The sequence below is a fragment of the Gouania willdenowi genome, chromosome 17, assembly GCF_900634775.1.
Source record: "Gouania willdenowi chromosome 17, fGouWil2.1, whole genome shotgun sequence".
In the NCBI taxonomy this organism is placed as follows: domain Eukaryota; kingdom Metazoa; phylum Chordata; class Actinopteri; order Blenniiformes; family Gobiesocidae; genus Gouania; species Gouania willdenowi.
Window position 1 is genome coordinate 9233415 of NC_041060.1, and position 20668 is coordinate 9254082.

A 20668-nucleotide genomic window follows, 5' to 3' on the forward strand; every position below is an offset into this window, starting at 1 on the left:
ATGGAATACATTTATTCATTTATTCCCCAAACTGCTTTTTAATGTTCTAGGTCTGATGCTGCCTAACTCTTGTTCTTTAATGGGAGTTAGACAAGGGTACATCCTGCTCAGAATACCAGTCCATTGCAGGGCAAACACAATCAGACAAATGACCTCTTACACTCTCATTCACTTGTATGGGCACTTGAGCAATTCCGATTAACCTAAACAGATATGTTTTTCAATGGTGTGAGGAAACAAGAGGACCCAAAAAAAATCCGCCCGAGATAGCATACGGATGTGGGACACGTCTTGCAACGATCCGCCACTTTTGGCAATTCTACTGGCTCGTACAAAATAGACGTGAGCCAAAATTGGCCCACATATGACGCTGCAAATATGAGCTAGTTATCTTGAAACATATTTGGGCCAGATTTATCTGAATTATGGCAAGTTAGCATTGGCTAATTGGGATTTGAGGCAAAAGTGGCTCATATATAAGGTACCATATTTATTTGGTCTGTTCTTGGCTGAAATCTTGCGTTGTGATGGCTTGGTTGTGGCCAAGTTATGGAAAATGAGAGCGGAGTTCCCAACTGCCATCATTCCCATGTGGTATGTGGGCCAGATGAATCTGCCAGGTGTGGGCCCACTGGGCCAGATGTGGACAGACACATTTTGCTCTCTGGGGGAGCATGCCAACTTCCCACAGAAATAACTCACTTGAATATTGTTGCTTAGAAACACACTCGTGATATATGTAAAAGCCTGAAAACTCTTTTTTTTAATTTTCACTTTGCATTCTTTTTTAACCAATTACATCCATTAGAAAGCTTTTAACGTTTCTGGACTTGAATAACTTAATTATATTTGCCAACCACTTAGTTGGAAGTATCATTAAACCCTTGTTCGTTCTGGCTGATAGGAACATGTAACCAACAGCAACTGTAGAGACATTTTGTTACACGACATTACTTACATCTTTAGTTGCAGGTGAGTTCACACTGCAGAATCGGAGCCCACAAAAACAGATTATCAGAGTGCTGTGGGTGGAATGTTTTACAGCAAGTTAACAGCCTAAAATTGCTCTTGGCTCTCAACATCTTATAAAGAAACCGTAACGCTGTAGGGGAACAGCAGATTGGGGAGTTAAGTAAAGGGAAGCGATGGCAATCTAAAGAAAATATCAGAGTGGTGACACTGCTCACATGTAGATGTAACTAACCCCAAATGCAATGCACAACAGAAATATTCCATTGGATAATATTTGTGTCAAATTAAATGTGAGTCATGAAATCTAAAGCAGTTCTCAACCTTTTCAGACCGCAACCCCAAAATAAAGGTGCCAGAGACCGGGGACCCCCACTGTACTGACATGAACATTTAAGAACAGTCATGTGGTGGGAAAACAATGGTAGAAAAGGTGGTGAAATAGGATTTTTAAAACCAGAGAAATTGGTTGAAAGAGTGGAGAGAAAGTGGTCAAAAGGGCTCATAGTGTCAAAATTGGCTTAAAAGAGACAAAAAAAAAAAGTTGGAACAAATGGTTTAGTTGGCAAATAATGAGCATAGCAAATCGTGGATGTGGTTAAATATGCAAAAGTAAGTATGAAATATGGTGAAAAGAGGTTAAAAGTTACAATAATAGGTCAACATATGCAACATGAGGTGGGAAAAGTGGTGAAAAGAGTTTATAAGTGCCGAAAATGTCTTGAAAGTGGAAAAAATGTGCAGAAATGAGAGTAAAGTTGCAAAAATGCATTAAAAGCAGCAATAATATGGCAAGAAAAAGTGATGAACATAGGTTAAAATATGTCAAGTTTTGGTGTAGTTGCAGAAAAAGGGTAAAAATAAGCAAAAATAGTAAATAATATATTCTTAGTTTCGTAAAGGCATCTGGTGACCCCGCGGTTGAGAAGTCCTGATCTAAAGAATGAATTAATTCATTGACGATTTGTGTTTAATGAAGCATTTCCATTTTGAACAATGGAAATTAGTCGAATACTCCAAATGATCCATATTTCTTTAGTGTGTTAGCTCATTTGTGTGAATTATTTTGTTCCACAACTACAACTGCTCGGAATAAATCTCAAATTAATTTAAAGAGATCAACTTTAATTGTTTCTCAGTTTTGCTCACACGCGCACACACACACACACACTGTGAATATTTACATTTATTGAGCCTATACCTGTAATAACCTGGTGTACACTCCCGCATATTTATGCATATTCAGTAAAACAAGGCCATGGCTTTGAGGTGGGCTGTATATTATTCACACACTAGAGACCCTGCCAGGGAAAACCTCCTCCAGTGACAGTAATGTGTGAAGAATGAATAAATAAGCAGGCCAGAATAAGTGAGAGGCTGTGAAAGTGATGCTGATGAACATGTACAGGAAACATGCTGAGAATGACATCGACGGCATCACTTGGCCCTACAGCGTTTATGAAGTGGATGTCACTAATGGGCCTGTCAGGCTGTGGTCAGCCGCCCTAATCTGCACTTAGATAAACAGCGCTCCACACAGCGCACGCTGCTTTAAACATAAAGTGTCCATCAAATACTAGTCAGGCTTGTCTGCGCTGTGTGTTTTTTGGATGGATGTCTGGCATGATTCAACTATCCCAAAGGGAAACGTTACTGGAATAATAGAGAGGCTTCGGATGGGTGGTGGCATTAAAAAAAGACATTGAACTTTTGGGGAACTTTGTGTGGTTTTTTTCTGGCTCCGATGTAAGACCAGGTATAGTTTCCATTTTCTATGTTTATCGATCCATGTCTCCACAGAGGTAATAGATCTTTTTTCTGCACTTTTTTTGCTCATGCATGCCAAAATGTGTCCGTTAGTCTCACTATTTGCACTTTAAAAGATCATCTTTTTGTTATTAGGCCATTTTTTTAGGTTAGTGAGATGAAATATTGTGTGTGCGTGCCAGGAGTTCACATCAGCCAGTGTTTGGCCTTACATCAGTTTTAATGTACAGTATATACTAGTAGAAGATGCAAAAATATCATACATTTTTATTTTACTAAGTAAACAGTTGCAGGTAAACAGCAAACAGGTTTTATTTTAATCAAAAGAAATCAAAGAAAGAGAGAATAATTATTTTTATGTTAATCAATCATATAAATTTCATCATGCTGGGATTGTATTTACACATCTTTAAATAAAGCTGCACAATTTACCTGCATTTTATTCTTAAATAAACTGAATTCCTTTCCCAGTTTTAAAACCGAATACTTTGATTAAACTTACATTAGTTTAATTTGGAACAGTAAATTAGTTCAGCCATCAGGTTTGGATGTTGATTTCAGTTTGATATTTACTTAATTTACAAATGTCTTAAAGGCAGGATAGGTGAAAAAAAATAGAATTAAATATATAGACCATCTTGAGATTCGCGCCAACCACAATGTGTTTAACATATACAATAATGATTAGTAACTGTTGACTCCAAAAATGTTCGTCGACAGGTCATTTAATGTTGTAAAATGATAATGATATAAAATGAGGCCAGCGGCCACTTTCTGCTTAATTTTTACGCAATTGCACAACAGAAGAAGAACCAACCTAAAGTTTCAAAAGTTTGGGACCATTTTACTGAAAACTTATACGTACATCTGAGGTAGAACTAACATCTGTAACATAAAACTAACAGTGATATGTTCGAATCAAAGCAGCAGAAAACTATTTTATAAAACAATAAAATTTTATCAAATAAATTTGGGAAAACCAATGAAAACTCTGCGTATGACACGGCATATATAACACAAAAAATATATTACCTCAATAATGGGAGAGTGTTTTTCAAAAAGGCACTACATTTACAAATAACTTTTGGTTTCTTTGATTGCAACAAAAATATTAGTTATATCTAATAACTGAGGATATCTAAAGGATAGCGTTGAACACAAACATTGATTGAGCTCTTCTGTTAAACACGTAACTCCGCCACAACCGACAATAAACTAATAAACCTTTTGACATACCGGTGGTGTTTATTCTTCTCTGTGTTGGTCTGATCCTGGGCTGTGCACTATTTACTTTTCAAATACCGCTTTCAGCGTCTTTATTGAGTTGGTCCAAACAGAAACACAGGATGCACCGTCCTTTTATGCAGCTTCTTTTAAAAACCCAGCATAAGCAAATCATCACTTTTTATACTTAAAAGACAAAGAAAATGAGAAAAAAACATAAAAGATAAATAATGTTGGTGGTTTAACTTCACAGTTTGCAGACATTTCTTTCTACTCACATCCTTTTTAAAAGCTCATGTACACACACTAAATCAGGGCTTCTTTTTGTCATTTAATGTTTGCAGACATGTTATGTGCTCATAGCATTGTTGTTGAAATCAATAGTTCTGTAAAGCTCAGATTTGACATGTGCAGAGAAATAAGGACCCACTTTCTCTTCTGCCCACTTCCATAGAATTGAAATGGCAGTATGCTAGTTATTATAGCTCTATATGTTGATGGAAACATATTAATACTCCTCCTACTGAGACAAATATGGATTCTGGCCAAATGCAGCATTAATGTTTGCTTTTACATTACATTACAAATCCCAGCTTCATTCCTCTCTGCACGTTCAGCTCAGGTCAAACACCACAGGTTCACTATTTCTTTCTTTACAAGTAAAAAAAAAAACCTATAGCAACTACTGAATACATTCACCAAGTCAACAAGGAATTCCAAGTCATTAATTTGATCTTTTAATTTTAGTTATTGCAATTACACATCATCTTGCAACTTTAATGAAGTTAAATCGAGGACTTATAATATTCTGCTCTTTGCTTAATAACAGCATGTTTTTCAAAGTGGAAAACTTTCATTAAGATAAAGTTGAATAACCCCCATCTAATGCAAGTGTTCATTATTCGCCAGTCAACAGATTGATTATAACCAATAAACAATCTTGCTAATTGCTATAATCTCTTTTCTAAGCTTCATTTTATTCTAATTACTGTGTCCTAATGTAGAATTAGTAATCAATTCCAGGTTAATGAGCTTTTAACCACAGTAAATTAACTATGTTTAAAATTAATACAACAGGAAAATGTGTTTTTGTCTATGGGTCAAGGTGCATGGTCAGCCTGTTTAGCATCTAACCTCAGTGTTGTTTACAGAGAGCACACTTTTAGGTTAATGATGAGCTGTCAATAATAATAACCAGAATATTTGCATTTCCTGCATTAGCATATGCCTAGTATTAGCTTAGAGTTAGATAGCAATAGCAATACGCTAGCATTAGAATATCATGAACCTGGGATTAGCATTAGCTAGAATTAGCATGACATTAACCTAGGATTAGCATTAACTCAGCCTAGCTAAGCCTAGCATTAGCTTAACGTGAACATTAGCATAGCATTAGCCTAGAATTAGCTAGCAATAGCAGATAAGAACCTAGAATGTGCATTATTATTACTTCCGCAGCATAGCATTAGCTAGCATTGTCAATATAAACAATAGATCTGTTATTCTGGTCTTCATTTGTTCTAGAGCGTTGAAATACAACTTTGCTGTGTTTATACATGTTTTGAGCTTCCTGGTTTCTTTTGAGTTATGATTTGTGTAGTATGGAAGCGACTGATTGTGCATGACATGCAACTTTTGTTTCACAGGTGGTGCGCGCTGGTTTCATTTTATTCCCATCCAAGTAATGATCTTTATAACGTGGACCATTTACAGTCGTGATAAAGTTCAGACATGCACTGACAGCAGAAATGTGGCACAAATATAACGCCATATCAAACCAGATGCTATCGACCTGCAGCCGTGTTTCAGATTGCTGTGTAGTATGTAGGGGTCTGTGTTAACGGAGAGATTCACGTAAATACAGTGCTGACGTGACACAGAAACATAAAACACACTTACTGATCCGTCAACTCAGCTTCAAAAACTTCTCAGTGCTCGGATGTATTATATTCAGCTGCTCCGTGAGTTAACGGATAAGTTGGTCAGTTTCTGTCACGTCATCACAACATTGTTACAGCTGGTTTCATGTGCTCATTTGTTGTGGAGTACGGCCATGAAGCATTGCAATGCGTGCGCGCGCACTGTATGTCTGATGCGCTGATGTATATTGCCCTTGCTTTTAAAATGTAATCCCCCGAAGTAATCCCTGTTTTAATTAAAAAAGATACCTGTAATCTGATTACACATTCTTTAATATACTGTAACGGATTACAGTTACATGTTTTTTCAGTGGCGGGCTGTGCATTTCATCCCTAGGCCTTCATCAGTGACATCCTACTTAGTCCAACCTAAATTAATACACTTAATAATACCATCAATGTGACACCACAACTTGAGAATCCATACAGAATCATACATGCACATTACATCACCCTTAATATAGGATGTTCAAGCAACACAATTAAGAGTAGGAAACTAAGATCACAGATACTGTCAAATCTAAAAACTAAAAGCTGATTTTAAGAGATTAGTCAACAAAGTTTTAATAAGTCCACCAAAAGCATATGTGAGCTTAAACAAGTTTGTCCAATAAAATGCGCATTGTCGCCATTTCATATAAGACACTAACGAGGCGATAACGAAACCAACAATTCATTGAAAATTAAGAAAGTAATGCAAACACATTACTTGCATTTGTTTTGGAGAAAATGCAACAGCAAAACAACTGAACATGTTGCAGTGGATCAGAATTTATTTTTTATATTGTTTTGCCATTTTATTTCTGTCCGCTCGTGTTTCTAGCGTGAGTTTTAGGACGCTTCAATGCTGAGAATGAGCTCTCATCAGAGGCTACACCTTACAGCCGCCTTCCTGGTTCTCACGAGTGCTTATCCAATCACATGATGTCAACTTCTGCATAAGGCCTTTGAGGCGGCCTGGGTCTCGCAGACTCGAGAGATGATTGGCTATTGCTACTGACTGTGTCCGATCACTTACAGTGCGCAGGCACAGGAACCCTCTCTGTTGATCCTGAAGGTCCTGAGGCAGATTTCATAGAGCCTGGCAACACAAGCTAGCTGAAATATGATTGGATAAAAACTCCACCATAATATATACTGCAAAACTGGAAGCAGCGCAACCAGGAAGATATAATATGACATAAAGAGATCAGACCAGGGAGAATAATTTTAGTTTAAAAAAAAACATTTACTTCTCTGTGTATGTTTAGGTCAGCAGAGAAGGTCTTGCTGGCCCTGACGGCCCACCACTGTGTTTTTTGTATCCAGATTACGTAACGCTGTTACTTGTGATCTGTTACTCCCCAAGCCTGCATACGCGCACTAATGCTCATCCACCCACATCACACGTAAACAAATTCCTCTCAGCGTTAGCCGTTTCAATTTGTCACTTTGGAAAATAAAAAACCCATCCAAAGTCACAACGTTCACACCTTTCCCACCCATTTGTGCAAACACATTGACAAACAAATGTCTTCTCTTCACACTTTCCTTTTTTATCAATTCTCTCAGCGCATTAGCAATCATGCCAGATCTCAGCATGACCCGATAGCAGAGGGAAAGACACATTTTTTCTCTTTCTTTTTTTTTTTTTTTTGCTTTTTACTTTAGCTGGAAGAGCATCACCCCACTGTGATGAAGTACGTAGCATGAGAACGCATTCAAATATACTGTACAGGAGAAAAATGTCACATCAAAGAAGATTTGCTTTTCCGTCGTATATTTGTTTAAGCTCTGATGTATTCTGTTTCACTGGTTTTCAGTTTAGGGTCCATCACACAGACGAGCACACAGGAAACCTAGTGTATTGTTTATCCGTGTCTCTTCCACTTTCCTCTTTGCTGCCTCTAATTCTGTTTATCATTTCCCTTTTTCAGCACACAATAGACACAATCCCCTGCAAAACTCCCTGCTTTTAATACAGCTTTCCATCTCACTGATTTTTCCATTTGCAAAGCTAGAGCCTGCTTTAATTTCTGAGTTTCTCAGATCAGCGGGAGCCCGTGATTATATTCCATAACCATGTAATGTTCATCTCGGCCAAGCACATTTAAAAGGTTAGGTACGATTTGCCCTCTTTTGAGTGCGGAACAATGAATGGTTTGCTTTGGCGTTTACCATTTATCAGCATTAGCTGCAAAGCTAGTGATGCACTAGCATCATCTAGTGGCTGTAGCTACCTATGGTTTCTGAACAGGTGGAGATGGGAGCGTTTGTTTCTGCTGAGAAGATTTAAAATGGGTCCAGATTGGGAAAAGATGAAAACATCTCAAGTTGGGTTTTTTGGTGAGAAGCAAGAGGTGAAAAAAAATAAATAAAGCTGAAAGTATCTGAGACTAAAAACCTGGATCTTTGATGATGGAGATGAAGTAGGAAGTTAATGAGTCATATATGAAGAGCTCAGATGAAAAAAGAATACAATGGAAAGGTGAGAAGAGAAAATTAAAACTCGAACTCAAAAAGATTTGAGGATGGATTTAAAGTATATTTTTTGGGGAAAAAAAAGGATAGCGGATTTAAATGAATCTGTGGCAAATGAACAGCAGCCATGTCTAACCACAGAGTGTGGGAGGAAGCTGTGGATGGAGCAGAATTACATGAATCTGAATAGCTGTAAGCTCCATCTGTTGTGTACTATAGAGATGATGAGTCATCCTGCTTGGTACAACCTGGGTTAATACAGCCCAGAATATCATGCACACACACACACACACACACACACTTTATTATTTATTTAATATTGTCACACTGGGAGGGTGTGGTGGTGGAGCACACACGCTCCACACAGAATAAACAAAGACTCACAATAAATAATAGTTGTTTTTTATTGAAGCCCATTAAACCTATTAAAGGACTTATAATAAAAAAACGTTTTCTTTTTACACTTTGTCCAACTGTGGGTCATTTTGAATCAATGTGAACACTTTACTGATCTATACTGTATACTTTAGTCTTGGGTTTTTCTAGACTTGGCACTTAAGGGAAGTTTGTCTTGTTTGCTTGTGTAAAACAGTGGTTCCATTTTCTCTTATTTCTGAAATCAAGTTCTCCCTTTGTCGCACTACGACATTTTGTTCAGAATACTATGAAAAAACAACTCCAGAGCGTAATGGAACTAATCGTCTCCCACCTGGTGTGGGTCCTTATATTTTCAGTTAATGTTCTAATCAAGATCATTTCCATCACCATTATAATGATAATATTTTATAACTAAAAATAAACTTTGTAAACCCCCATATTTTTATGCTTTCATTTGTTAAATGTCTTCTCTCTGTCTCTAGTACCCCCTGTAGTGCCATTGCGTACCCTTAGGGTACCCCATTTGAGAAACTCTGCTGTAGAAGAATCTGAAATAAAGTGAAGTCAATGTTTCACCAGATGTAGTGATATACATTCCTCTTTCACTCTTGATCACAAACGATCTCCGTAAAATACACCACTTATTGTGTTTCTCTGCTTTTCCCACGTTCGATCGATCGATCGATAGTTTATGTTGTAGCCTGCGAATCATCGATTTTTTGAATTGGTTTCTTGAATCACTTTTAGCTCGAAAAGGAACATAAACGTATTTATTATTGAAGCCATTAACCCTATTGGTATATAATTTTTTAAACAATGTTCAAATATGGGTCATTTTGGCTCATTGTGACAACTTTGCTGCTCTATATATTTTAGTCTAGGATTTTTCTAGACTACGGAGCACTTAAGGGAAGTTTGTTCTGTTTTTATATATATATACACAGTATATATATATATATATATATATATATATATATATATATATATATATATATATATACATCACCAAGCATAATATAAATTCTTACACCACTACTATTATTCTGTTTGTCCCACATTCGATTGCTAAATAGTTTGTTGTTGCCTGTGAGTCATTGATTTCCTCTAACTCTAACTGTTTATTGAATCACCTTTAGCTCCAAAAGGAACATGAAACAAGAAATACGTTAGAAAACCAGTTGCCCTTTTTGTTTTTGTTTGTTTCAAGTAGCATGGTGCAGATGTTGTGCACAATATGTTCACAAGAAAGGCATGACTGCTGCATTGTATTTAAAGGAGAAATGAAATAGAAGTGTATAACTCTCTGATGGCCATATTTTGTGAAGTAAAACTAAAGGTTTTTTTTTTTTTTGTTCTCGTTGTTAAATTAGTAAAGGGTCATGATGAATGGAGTTAGAGTTAGTTATTCATGCTTGGTATAGGTCCACCACAAATAAATACTCATAAATACTGTATAAACAAGAAATAACAATTTATTCAAAAGACTAGTGGGACAATTATTACAACGATACTGATTAAAAAAGGAAAAAATGCCCTATGCTGGTTGAAACACAGTGTAGGGGGCATTTTAGTTCAGGGGCCAGATATGAAGTAGTTTTATTTTAAGTGGAATGCAGATTTTAGGCAGGAAAACAAGTAATTTCAACATTAATGTCCCCAAGTTCACACTTTATACAATGTATGAATAATACATAGAGTATGCAAGGCGCCGACAGTATCCAAGGGACAGGTATTAGTCCCTGTAGGGTTTACTCTTTTAAATTTCATTGATTTTTGGACCATATTTTGATTTAATTTGGGGAAAATATGTAAAATAATTTCAGGAAAATTGACAGCTTGAGACTGAAGTCATGTGATAAAAGAATGGGATTGTGATCCTCCAAATATTGTGGAGTTTCATTGAATCAACAATAGTTCATGTTTTTTCTGTCTTTTTAACTTTCTCCTGCGGTCCAAATTGGATGGTCTAAAGCAGCGATTCTCAACTGGTGGGTCGGGACCCAAAAGTGGATCGTGGACCTGTACTGGGTGGGTCGCGGACAGCTGGTCAAAAAAAAAAAAAACTTAATGTCTCTCATGTTGGACTTGTCTTTTATTTTGAAAAAAAACTCGTTTTGACAGGCATGCTGTGAAATGCATACAAATCTGCTATAGGGGATCAAACTCAGTGTTGGGGGCCCCTACTCAAAAGTGCTGACGAGAACCCTGATGTGCAACTGTTAAGTCTCATGTTGTGTTCATGTACAGGATATATCTATGTTTTTATTTCCTTTTATACACTGATATATGTCGGTTATCAGCCAATATGTTATATACTAGCTGATATATCGTATTTTGGTGTTTTTAACCCCCAAAAATCCCACATCAGTTGGGCTTTACATCTAATCATAGCCAGGCAGTCTGGAGGAATGGAGTTGATTAAAAGTCAATTCAGCTGAAAAATTCAACGTGTAAACAAAAAAGACTGATGGCAATTACAACACACCAACAACTCACACCGAGGTGAAAAACGACAGCGATAATCGTCCACAGATATTCTTCGGATGATGGAGGATTTTAAAGATGTGGTTCACAAGTCTGACTTAAAAAAATGGACAGTTTCTAATAAAATAAATTAAACACTCAGGACTCTGATGTATATACATAATTGATCTATTTCTCCACCGTGTATGTTTTCTCATTTCTGTCCCCCCATGTGGTCTTAGTTGACAGCGAGCACTTCTGAACCAAACCAAAACTAAAACGCACTAATCATCGGGAATCGTTTCAGTCCTAAGATATGCCTGTGCGTCCTAATTAAACTGCCACTTTTAATTTACACCTGCGGGAAGGCGGCGGGTGAAGACAGAGCGTTACAAGTGGATCAGTGGAAGTGAGCCAGTTTGACAGGATGAAGTACACGTGTATGTGAAAGATCTGAAGTTCAAAGACGCTTTTAAACCATCAGATCGACAAAGCTGTGACTGTAAATGTGTTTATAAGTTACGATGTCTAACAAAAAGAACATGGCAGATGAAAGACGGGTATATTTACGGTCCAATGAATGTGTATTGAGGAGCTGTAGTCAACAAGGTGATCAATGGCACTCTGGTACTATACTCTTTTAGCTGTTCCCAATAGAAAATAGTAAAATATTATATAAATATTTGAATATTTAGATTTTTAAATGCAAGCTATAAAACTGTTTTTTTCAGTCTGGCTTTTATCTAGTGCTTTATCATTTTTATGCTCATACTTTTAAAATTTTATTTTTTGAATTATTTATTATGTTAAATCTTTTATGATTGTTGTTTATAACTTTTACTGTTGTTATGCTATGTTATATTTTATAGATTCCTCGTAATAATTCTGAGTTCATTTTGTCTTTTTTTTTTAAATAGTATGTTCAGGTTTCACTTATTTTTTTCAAGAAATTTACTTTGAAATTTACTTTCAGAAGAAAGGGGGCGTCGCCGGCCTGAGAGAACTCTCTTAATTCTTTTTTTCTTCATAGTTTTTTTTTTTTTTTTTTGTGGAAGTATGCATGTCTATCAGCCTTGTGTATGTATATAATATTAATTGATGTAAGTAATGATGAAAATATCATAAACATAAGTTTTGAAAACTGGGGGTGGGAGATAATTAGTGCTAATTCATTCATCCCACTCCTTTCGAGCAGTGTATTTATGTTTATCTACAGTATTTATGTTAATATGCATCATGTATATTAGCTATGTAGGCTACAAATGGAAACATTTATGTACACATACTACCAAAGCTTCTGTTTAAATGGCTCGAAATAAATAAATACATATAATTTGGTGATAAATTGAATCTAAGCCTTTGGTCCCACTTCTTTCATTCATCCATTCAGGTAACTCGCCCTCAGAGGAGTCGGAGGAGCGTGACAAGGAGCCCAGAACGCTGACTTACCCAGGATACATTGCCAGTCTGCTGGACACGGGAGCTAAAAGGATGGCAGCGGGCGTTCGAATGGACTGCACCAGTCAGGGCCAGTGTCCTCGTTCCTGTCACCTCTGTCACATGAGCCCCAGGGCGGCACAGGGACGGCAGCAGTCTGAGCCTGTCCTGTTGCAAATTACGAAGGCTGCACCAATATACGAACTGGTGTCCAACAATGAGACCTACCAGGTGGGTACCAGTACTGTAGTGCTTTAGTGAGGATTCCCTCTTTAAGATTGGGTTCCTGCTGAACTCATATTAGTGATCCGTTGAGTTTTCTATTTTGGTGATAAAGAAAATTACAATATTGCCTATAAAATTATATTTTATTTTATAGTTTATTATCCCCCACCACAAAGTGTGGAGAGAAATATAGGTTTGAGCTCTGCACGTCCGTCCGTCCGAGTTAAAGGGGATTGCTTTTCTCAGAAACCGTTTAACATACAATAACCAAATTTTGTGTGTGGCTTCACGGTATCAATACCTTGATGGAGTTCGAAAATGAGAAGAAGCGCGCATTTATGTTTTCCCGAGTTATTGCCCTTTTTCAGTTTTTTTGTACTCTGTTCGATGCATCTTCAAAGGGGGCAGCTTTCTCAGAAACCGTTTAGGATAGGATAACCAAATTTTGTGTGTAGCTTCAGGGTATCAATACTGTGGCGGAGTTTGAAAATGAGAAGTGCGCAAAAGTGCGAGTTATTGCCCTTGGGTCTTTTCTTTCTCAGTTCAAGGTATCTTCAAAGGGGACAGCTTTTCTTAGAAACTGTTTAAGATAGTAATTTTATACTCTGATGTGAAAATATTTTCTTATGTATACATCTAAGTTCTTAGATTTAGGACGTTTAGGAAAAGGTTGTGAGTTATAATGAGAACCAATCTGACGGGGGATGTTGATGATTGTCTTCTTGTTTTGTATTAAAATACGCATTGAGTTGCTGCTATCGCTACTTTTCAGAACAGCATGAAAAACAGTTTGATGGATTTCTGAGTAACTAACCCAGACCTTCCCCTAAACAAGGCACACTACAGAACTCACTCACACGTGCTGTCCCTTATAGGAGAAAAAAAGCAACAGTAGCAAATATTGTGCAGCAGTTTGTTAATAAATGTCCCAGTCCCATTGTGTTCTTGGATTTTTGTCGTCCCATTGTGTATTTTTTGTCTTTTTGTGCCCTTTTTTTGTATTTTTTTATATTCTTTTGTTGATTTCTCCATTTATTTGTACATTTTTGTAGGGGTTTTTGTGTGTGTTTTTGCTGTTCTTTTATGTATTTCTGTTGTCCCATTGTGTATTTTTTCTCCTTTTGTGTATATTGTTGTCCTATTAAGTACTTGTGTTCTTTTCTCTGTTAATTCCTGTTTTTTGTAGTAATTTTGTGTATTTTTGCTGTCATTTGTGTATTTACTTTTGGGGCCACTAGATTTTTTTAAATTACCAATCTTAAAGCACCATGATGTTATTTGAGCCAAAATAACATAATTTGCCAATTATTTTTCAATCTCCTTGGGTTTTTTATTTAATTGATATAAATCATTGTTTTATCATCCAAAATCATACAAAGTGCCCAAAACTCTTTACAGTAGGCCGTTTAATCACTATTGCACCTGTGCAGGTTGTCGAAATTACAGTGTATCACAAAAATATGGTTTTCTTTGTTCTTGGTGGAATTGAAAATAATTAATGTACGTTCGACTTTGGTTTTACTGTTTCAAAACCAATTTATTTATTTATGTCTTTATTTTTTAAACAAATACCTTAAACAATGTGGTTTTTTTGTTTTAATTATTTTAAACAAAAACAGAAATACATAAAAAATAATTGTTTGTTTGTGATTTTTGGATATTTAGAGGGAAATTCTTAGGCAAAAGCTACTTGTTATTTTATACTCTGGTAACTTGCAAAACTACCTAAACTACACTTCAATATTGTAAAAATGTTTTGTGTTTTGTTTCTTGTTTAAACTTTGCTGTTATAAACAAAAGAACCAGGGATAGCGTAACCAGTGTTAAAAAAACACATTTTTCATTTTAAAACATTAAAACCCAGCTTTTCTGTTTTCATTAATTTAATTTTTTTTGTATGCGTTTAGGTTTTAAATCAGTATAACAAAAAAAATGACTTTTTATTTGTTTTATTGGTTTAGTTTCAAAACAGAACACCCAAAGAACGAACTATACACGGAGTAAAAATTGCTTGTATTTTTTTTGTCTTTAAAGGCAGTTATAAACTATACATTATGATGCACTTATTAATTACCTAGTGTAGTACTTTCACACTAACCAATGTACTTATACATTATACATTTTAAGCACAAGAATAGGACTAACTATTCATATTTTTTTAACATGGTAATCACAGCTATTTGTGTGATGTATTAGTATTTAATCTGTCATAAAAGTGAAATCAAAGTTACATTTTGTGCCCAAGTTTTACCTCTAAGTTGTGCAGTAAAATGCACAAACAGAATCCAGACATGGGTGTGTGATCATTAACGCAGAGTCAGTCTATTAACTGGCTTCAAGCACTGACCCCTGAGTGTGTTTGTGGGTGATCCATCAGACTTGAAAACCTTGCAGGCTCATTAGAAGAAGGATGACGGCCAGAGAGAGCTTTAGAAGGAAGTTCTTTCTCTTTTTTTTCTGCCGGTGGAGGCCACAAACTGCCGGACTGTGCTGTGATGTATTTGACTCGCATCAATACTGTGTGTCGATGCTGATTCTATTCTTCTGACTTCCTTTCGACCTCCTGAGGTTTCCAGCTTTCATCCTCACACTTTGTCAGACTAACAGAGCTGCACTCGTACGAGGAGTCTGTTTGTGTCTTGCACGTGTTCGACTGTTTGTTTACTTGTTAAAATATAAATGTAAAGCTACATTTTGTCAGCTATTTTTTTTTCTAAATATAAGCAGTGTCATTTTGTTGCCCTACATATACCTGGATGTGTTTTTTCTGCTTTTAGGTTTAGGTTCAGTTTTTCACATGATGCATTTTAAACTGTTGGTTCTTGTCAAGAAACATGTTCTTTTACCATATTTTACAGTTATAAGTGGATTTCCTGAGGAAAAGTTGTCTGAATAAATGAAATATTCAGACAACAACATATTAAAAGTGAACTTTGCGTAACAAAGACGTGGAGACCAGTGGCCATTGCCTTTATGAGTATAGTATTACTATTAGTTTAATAATTGTCTTTATTATCACTTAAAACAGTGGTTCTTAAACTTTTTCATTGCCCCTCCCTTAAAATAATGAACTATTTTCAAATGATTTTGATAAGTTTCTCAGAACCTTCTAATGGGTCAATATATAGAGTAACTTGGAAATAGGGTACTACACAGATTGCAGAGTCGACAGGTGTTTGTTTTTATAGGAGGGGCAAGGCAAGGCAAGGCAAGGCAAATTTATTTATATAGCGCATTTCATACTCAAGGCAACTCAATGTGCTTTACATGATAAAACATTCAATTGTTTAAAATCAATAAGAACATTTAATAAGAACATGGGGCGGGGCCAACAGTGGTGGTTCGTAATGTAAGACGCCATCAAAACTTCACAAACACCAATCTCAGCCAGTAGCAACATTTGGTTGTAATAGCCAGGTTTCAACCCATAGATGGCAGTCACGCTTACGTTTTTACAACAAAATATGCCAAATTGAAATACTTACACTAAAATGGAAAAAATTGGACTAAATACTTTTTGTTTTTGTGGTTCTTAACAACCACATTTAAGGGCCCATGTTAAGCTAAATTTACTTTTCTGTGCTTTAAACATGATAAAGTGCTATTTGGGCTTCATTCGCCCACGAATGTGAGCATTTCAGCGTTTTTCACGCAGTGCTATGTATGTATTTTCTACAGTCTATGTATGTATCAGTGAATGCCCCGCCCCCACGCTCTGTCTCGTGTTTATAAAGCAGCATGAGCTCGGCTACGTAGTGGGTGGGAGGAGGGCGGGCCGTCCTCTGGCCCTACGTCACCGTGTGGGGAGGAGGAAGTCAGTGTCCCGTCTATAGACACGCCCACTCATGAATATGCATAAGTAGGCTGCAAATCAGCCTACTTTTCAGAAGCTAAAACTCTGGAAAACAGGCGAGTTTGGGAAAATATACCTCAAATACTATGTTTTTGGGGTTCTTAGAACAAATGGAGATGGATGAAAAATAGCATGATATGGGACCTTTAAGTTAAGACCATTGCAAAGTCAAAATACTATATACGTACTTAACATCTAAATAATTAAACAACTGATGCTTTAGGAGAATTTAGAAGAACTTGGCTAACTTACTGGTCTGCCTTTTTTTAACCTCCATCACCTTTTTGTCCTAAATAGAATAGAATAGAGTTTATTGCCATATGTACATGTTAAAAAGAACAGGTACAATGGAATTCTTGTGCATGTATTCGTGTAAATGACATTTTAACAGTTTTCTGTAAAGCACTTTGAACCACTTTGTTGTTGAAATGTGCTATATACACTACACTAAATAAACCCTGTCCTTGTCCTGCCTTTTGGGGTTTGGTTACAAATCGCCTTTATTGATGATCAGCCTATGGTTCAGTTTAAATGTAAAAGGTGCTTATATTAAGACACGTTGTGATTGTTTAACTAACCTGAGGTCTATTTATACTTCAGTAAGTCATGCTAGTTTTGCTCGACAGATGTGTTGTTGCTTATTAAGTTTTACACAGCTTTTTAGGCATATTTATTAACTTGTCACTTTGCCAGTTTGCTTTTACTGGTCTTAAAGGTAATGCCTTTTTCCCTCCTAACTCTTCTGTTTGTCTCTTTAAAGGCTCTTCAGGAGGCAATGATGAGCATGTTGTGGTGCTCGGGCAAAGGCGACGTTATCGATGACTGGTGTCGCTGTGATTCCAACTCTTTTGGCACAGACGGACTGCCCACCTGCGCTCCACTTCCTCAACCAAAGTTAGTGAAATAACATCAGCTCCTTTAAGTGCAGCCATATCAGATGGAATTTATATAATAACCATCCATCATTCTGCTGGCCGGAATGAATTCATAGCAAAACATCGTTCTAGTTTTATATCAACATTACAGCCTGAGGGGGGGAATCAATGACATCTAGTGGATAGCAGCTTTGCACCACTGAAAGAATTATACTCAACATCAAGGCCAAATGTCTCAGTCATTGTCTTCCTTTGTCCATATCTGTCAACATGTTACTATAGGCTGAAGCTGTCCTTCACCTACGAACCCAGCAGCTCATTGGTCATCATGGAGTGGAACCACACGGAGCCGCCAATCGGTGTCCGGATTATTGATTATCTCATCAGCCAAGAGAAAGTATCAGAGAGGACTGACCACTCAAAAGTGGAGACAGGTGTGTACATTTAAATGGTCTTTTTTGCTTTTGTTTTTTTATTTATTTATTTTTTTATGTAGAACTTTTTTTTTAGAACATTATCAGGGACATGATCAATGATGTAAAACAAAGGGAAAAAGGTACAAAACCTGTTTTATACATACAGTACATATAGCAGAATAAATCAATAAACAGGTAAAACAGGACCTGTTCTCATCAAAGTACAACCTCAATAACCCAAATGGTTCACATTATCAGTTATTTTCCTACCATGCTCCACCTCCGATCAAAGAGATCCATTTTCAGCTGCAATGATGCAGTCATTTTTTTCATAAGATACATTCGTCTCAACCTCTGCTTCTACTCTGCCACGGTCAGTGATTTAACATTCTAACATTTTGCCGTTACATTTTTCTTGGAAGCCAATAATAAAATATGTAGAATATATCTTTGGTCAGCAGTGAAAAAAATCGACCAGTTTGACCACAATTAAGTAAATAGTATGTTTGAGGGGATATCTCTTTTCATAGTTGTCTCAATTTTCCCTTTAATATTTTTCCAGTATTCCAAAATAACCGGACAATCCCAGAATATGTGTATATGATCACCTATTTTACCACATTGCCTTTGTTTTTTACCCTCCTATTAGCCTTGGGCTCAATATGACCCCATTCACATATTGCACGCTTTGGTGTTCATCTGGGGTATGTAAAACATGTCTGTGGACCATGTGTGACCCTAATTCCCTATACCTGCAGGGGCTGAATTGATACTTTTGAGTTGATGCATGACATATGGTGGGGGAGGGGTATTCTCATTTTGGGACAACTCTTTCACAGTAAAAGTGATGTAGAGGAGAATGTGTCTGAGACGAAGAACTTTATAGTAAATAACCCCAAATATGTTACAAAAAGGAGATAAAAAATAAGTAAATAAACATGTTTATGGTTCATTATGTGAGACTCATGAATGTTCAGCCCAAATTAGAAAAGATTTGGATGAAAGCTCTAAAACTGAAAGTTTGACCTGATGGTGGCGCTGCAGTAAAGATCATATCACCACCACAAACAATAAGGTTCATAATCTCGTGGTCATTAATGTCAGTAAATTTGAGAAGATTTGGATGAAAACTATTCAAGATAAAATCATTTAAAGGTTTGACCTGATGGTGGCGCTAGAGAGCAGGTCAAGGTTTCATTATCAAGGGGTTATTTATGTATTCAACAAATAAAAAAAGTGCCCGATGCAACAATATTCTTAAAATCATTTTCTAGAGGCCAGTATTCCTGGAGTCAAATTGACCCCAAGGGTAAAATGTATTTGGTATTTCCTCCTGTTTGGAAAGTTTTTCTTTTTAAATCCAAACTTTAGTACAGGTGGATGTGAGTAATTGGCTTCATTGCGTTGCAGATTAAACTCCATGTTTTTAACAATTAATGAGTTGCTTGGGGGGGTCTGATCATGTTTTGGACATGCACCATTTTTAAGTTGGGTAATTAGTAAATCAGTTGGAATTAATTTGCATGAGCAGCTGCTCTCCAATATTGGATATTTATGCAGGCATAAAGTGTAAGCCATAAGCCTGTCAATTTGTCATCACCATGTGGCCACAAAAGCCCAATTTGTATTTTATTATCCACCACCTGGAGGGAATCCCAGTGCCGAAATTAAGTTTACACCTGAGTACAATATAGCTTTCCCTCTCAATATCACAAAATGCAGGTAGAACTATTTTTTTTCCTAAAACACGATTAAAAAAACCATCATTGATATTAAACAGCCTGACATGGTGTTTTTGTTTTGAGAGAGAAAATGCTGTGGGACCAGTGACTGTAGCCCAGAGTTGGGCCACTATTACAATAATGAGGGGCCAAAAAATGTGGTTGCCTGATCTGAGGGCCACGGTATTAACATTCATGTCAGCATTTAGTAAAATGAAAAAACAATAATACTGGAAAAAGCAATTGCATTCTTGGAGTATTTTTGTATACTGTATTTTATTCAATTGTTTTTGTGTTGTTGGTCTCATTTTGTGTTATTTTGTGGGCATTTTGTTTATTCTTATTTTGTGTGTTTTTGTTATTGTCTTGTGTATTTTGTTATTCTTTAAAGCGTTTTTTTTTTTTTTTTTTGCTCAGCTTCTAATGTAGACAAATTTTCAATTTTTTTGTCAAGGCCTTGTAAGTGGTTAGCTGTTTACCCTCCTCAGGTATTGAGTTCCACTCAGCAGCGCCCCTAACTGACCAGGCCGAGCGACTGAAAGCACTCCTGCATTTTGTATATTTTCCTGTCATTTTGTTTTATGCGTTATGAATTATTTTCTGATTGTTTTCATTTTGTGTTTTTGGAGTCATTTTTGTGTATGTTTGTTGTCATTTTGTGTTTTTGCTATGAGTTTTATGTATGTTTGTTGTCATTTTTGTGTTTTTGGAGTCATTTTTGTGTATGTTTGTTGTCATTTTGTGTTTTTGCTATGAGTTTTATGTATGTTTGTTGTCATTTTTGTGTTTTTGGAGTCATTTTTGTGTATGTTTGTTGTCATTTTGTGTTTTTGCTATGAGTTTTATGTATGTTTGTTGTCATTTTTGTGTTTTTGGAGTCATTTTTGTGTATGTTTGTTGTCATTTTGTGTATGTTTGTTGTCATTATGTGTTTTGTAGTCATTTTTGTGTACTTTTGTTG

The 20668-nt window shown here is 36.3% G+C and overlaps 1 protein-coding gene across 4 annotated transcripts in view; it reads left to right on the top strand.

The window, feature by feature from the left end:
• astn1 (astrotactin 1) overlaps positions 1–20668 on the top strand; it is a 385350-nt gene that overhangs the window by 326581 nt on the left and 38101 nt on the right. For all 4 annotated transcript variants that reach the window (XM_028473730.1, XM_028473731.1, XM_028473732.1 and 1 more), the window contains 3 exons: positions 12571–12848; positions 17456–17589; positions 17853–18004. In XM_028473730.1, coding sequence (XP_028329531.1) covers positions 12571–12848; positions 17456–17589; positions 17853–18004 — 564 coding nt within the window. The remainder of the gene's footprint in view (positions 1–12570; positions 12849–17455; positions 17590–17852; positions 18005–20668) is intronic.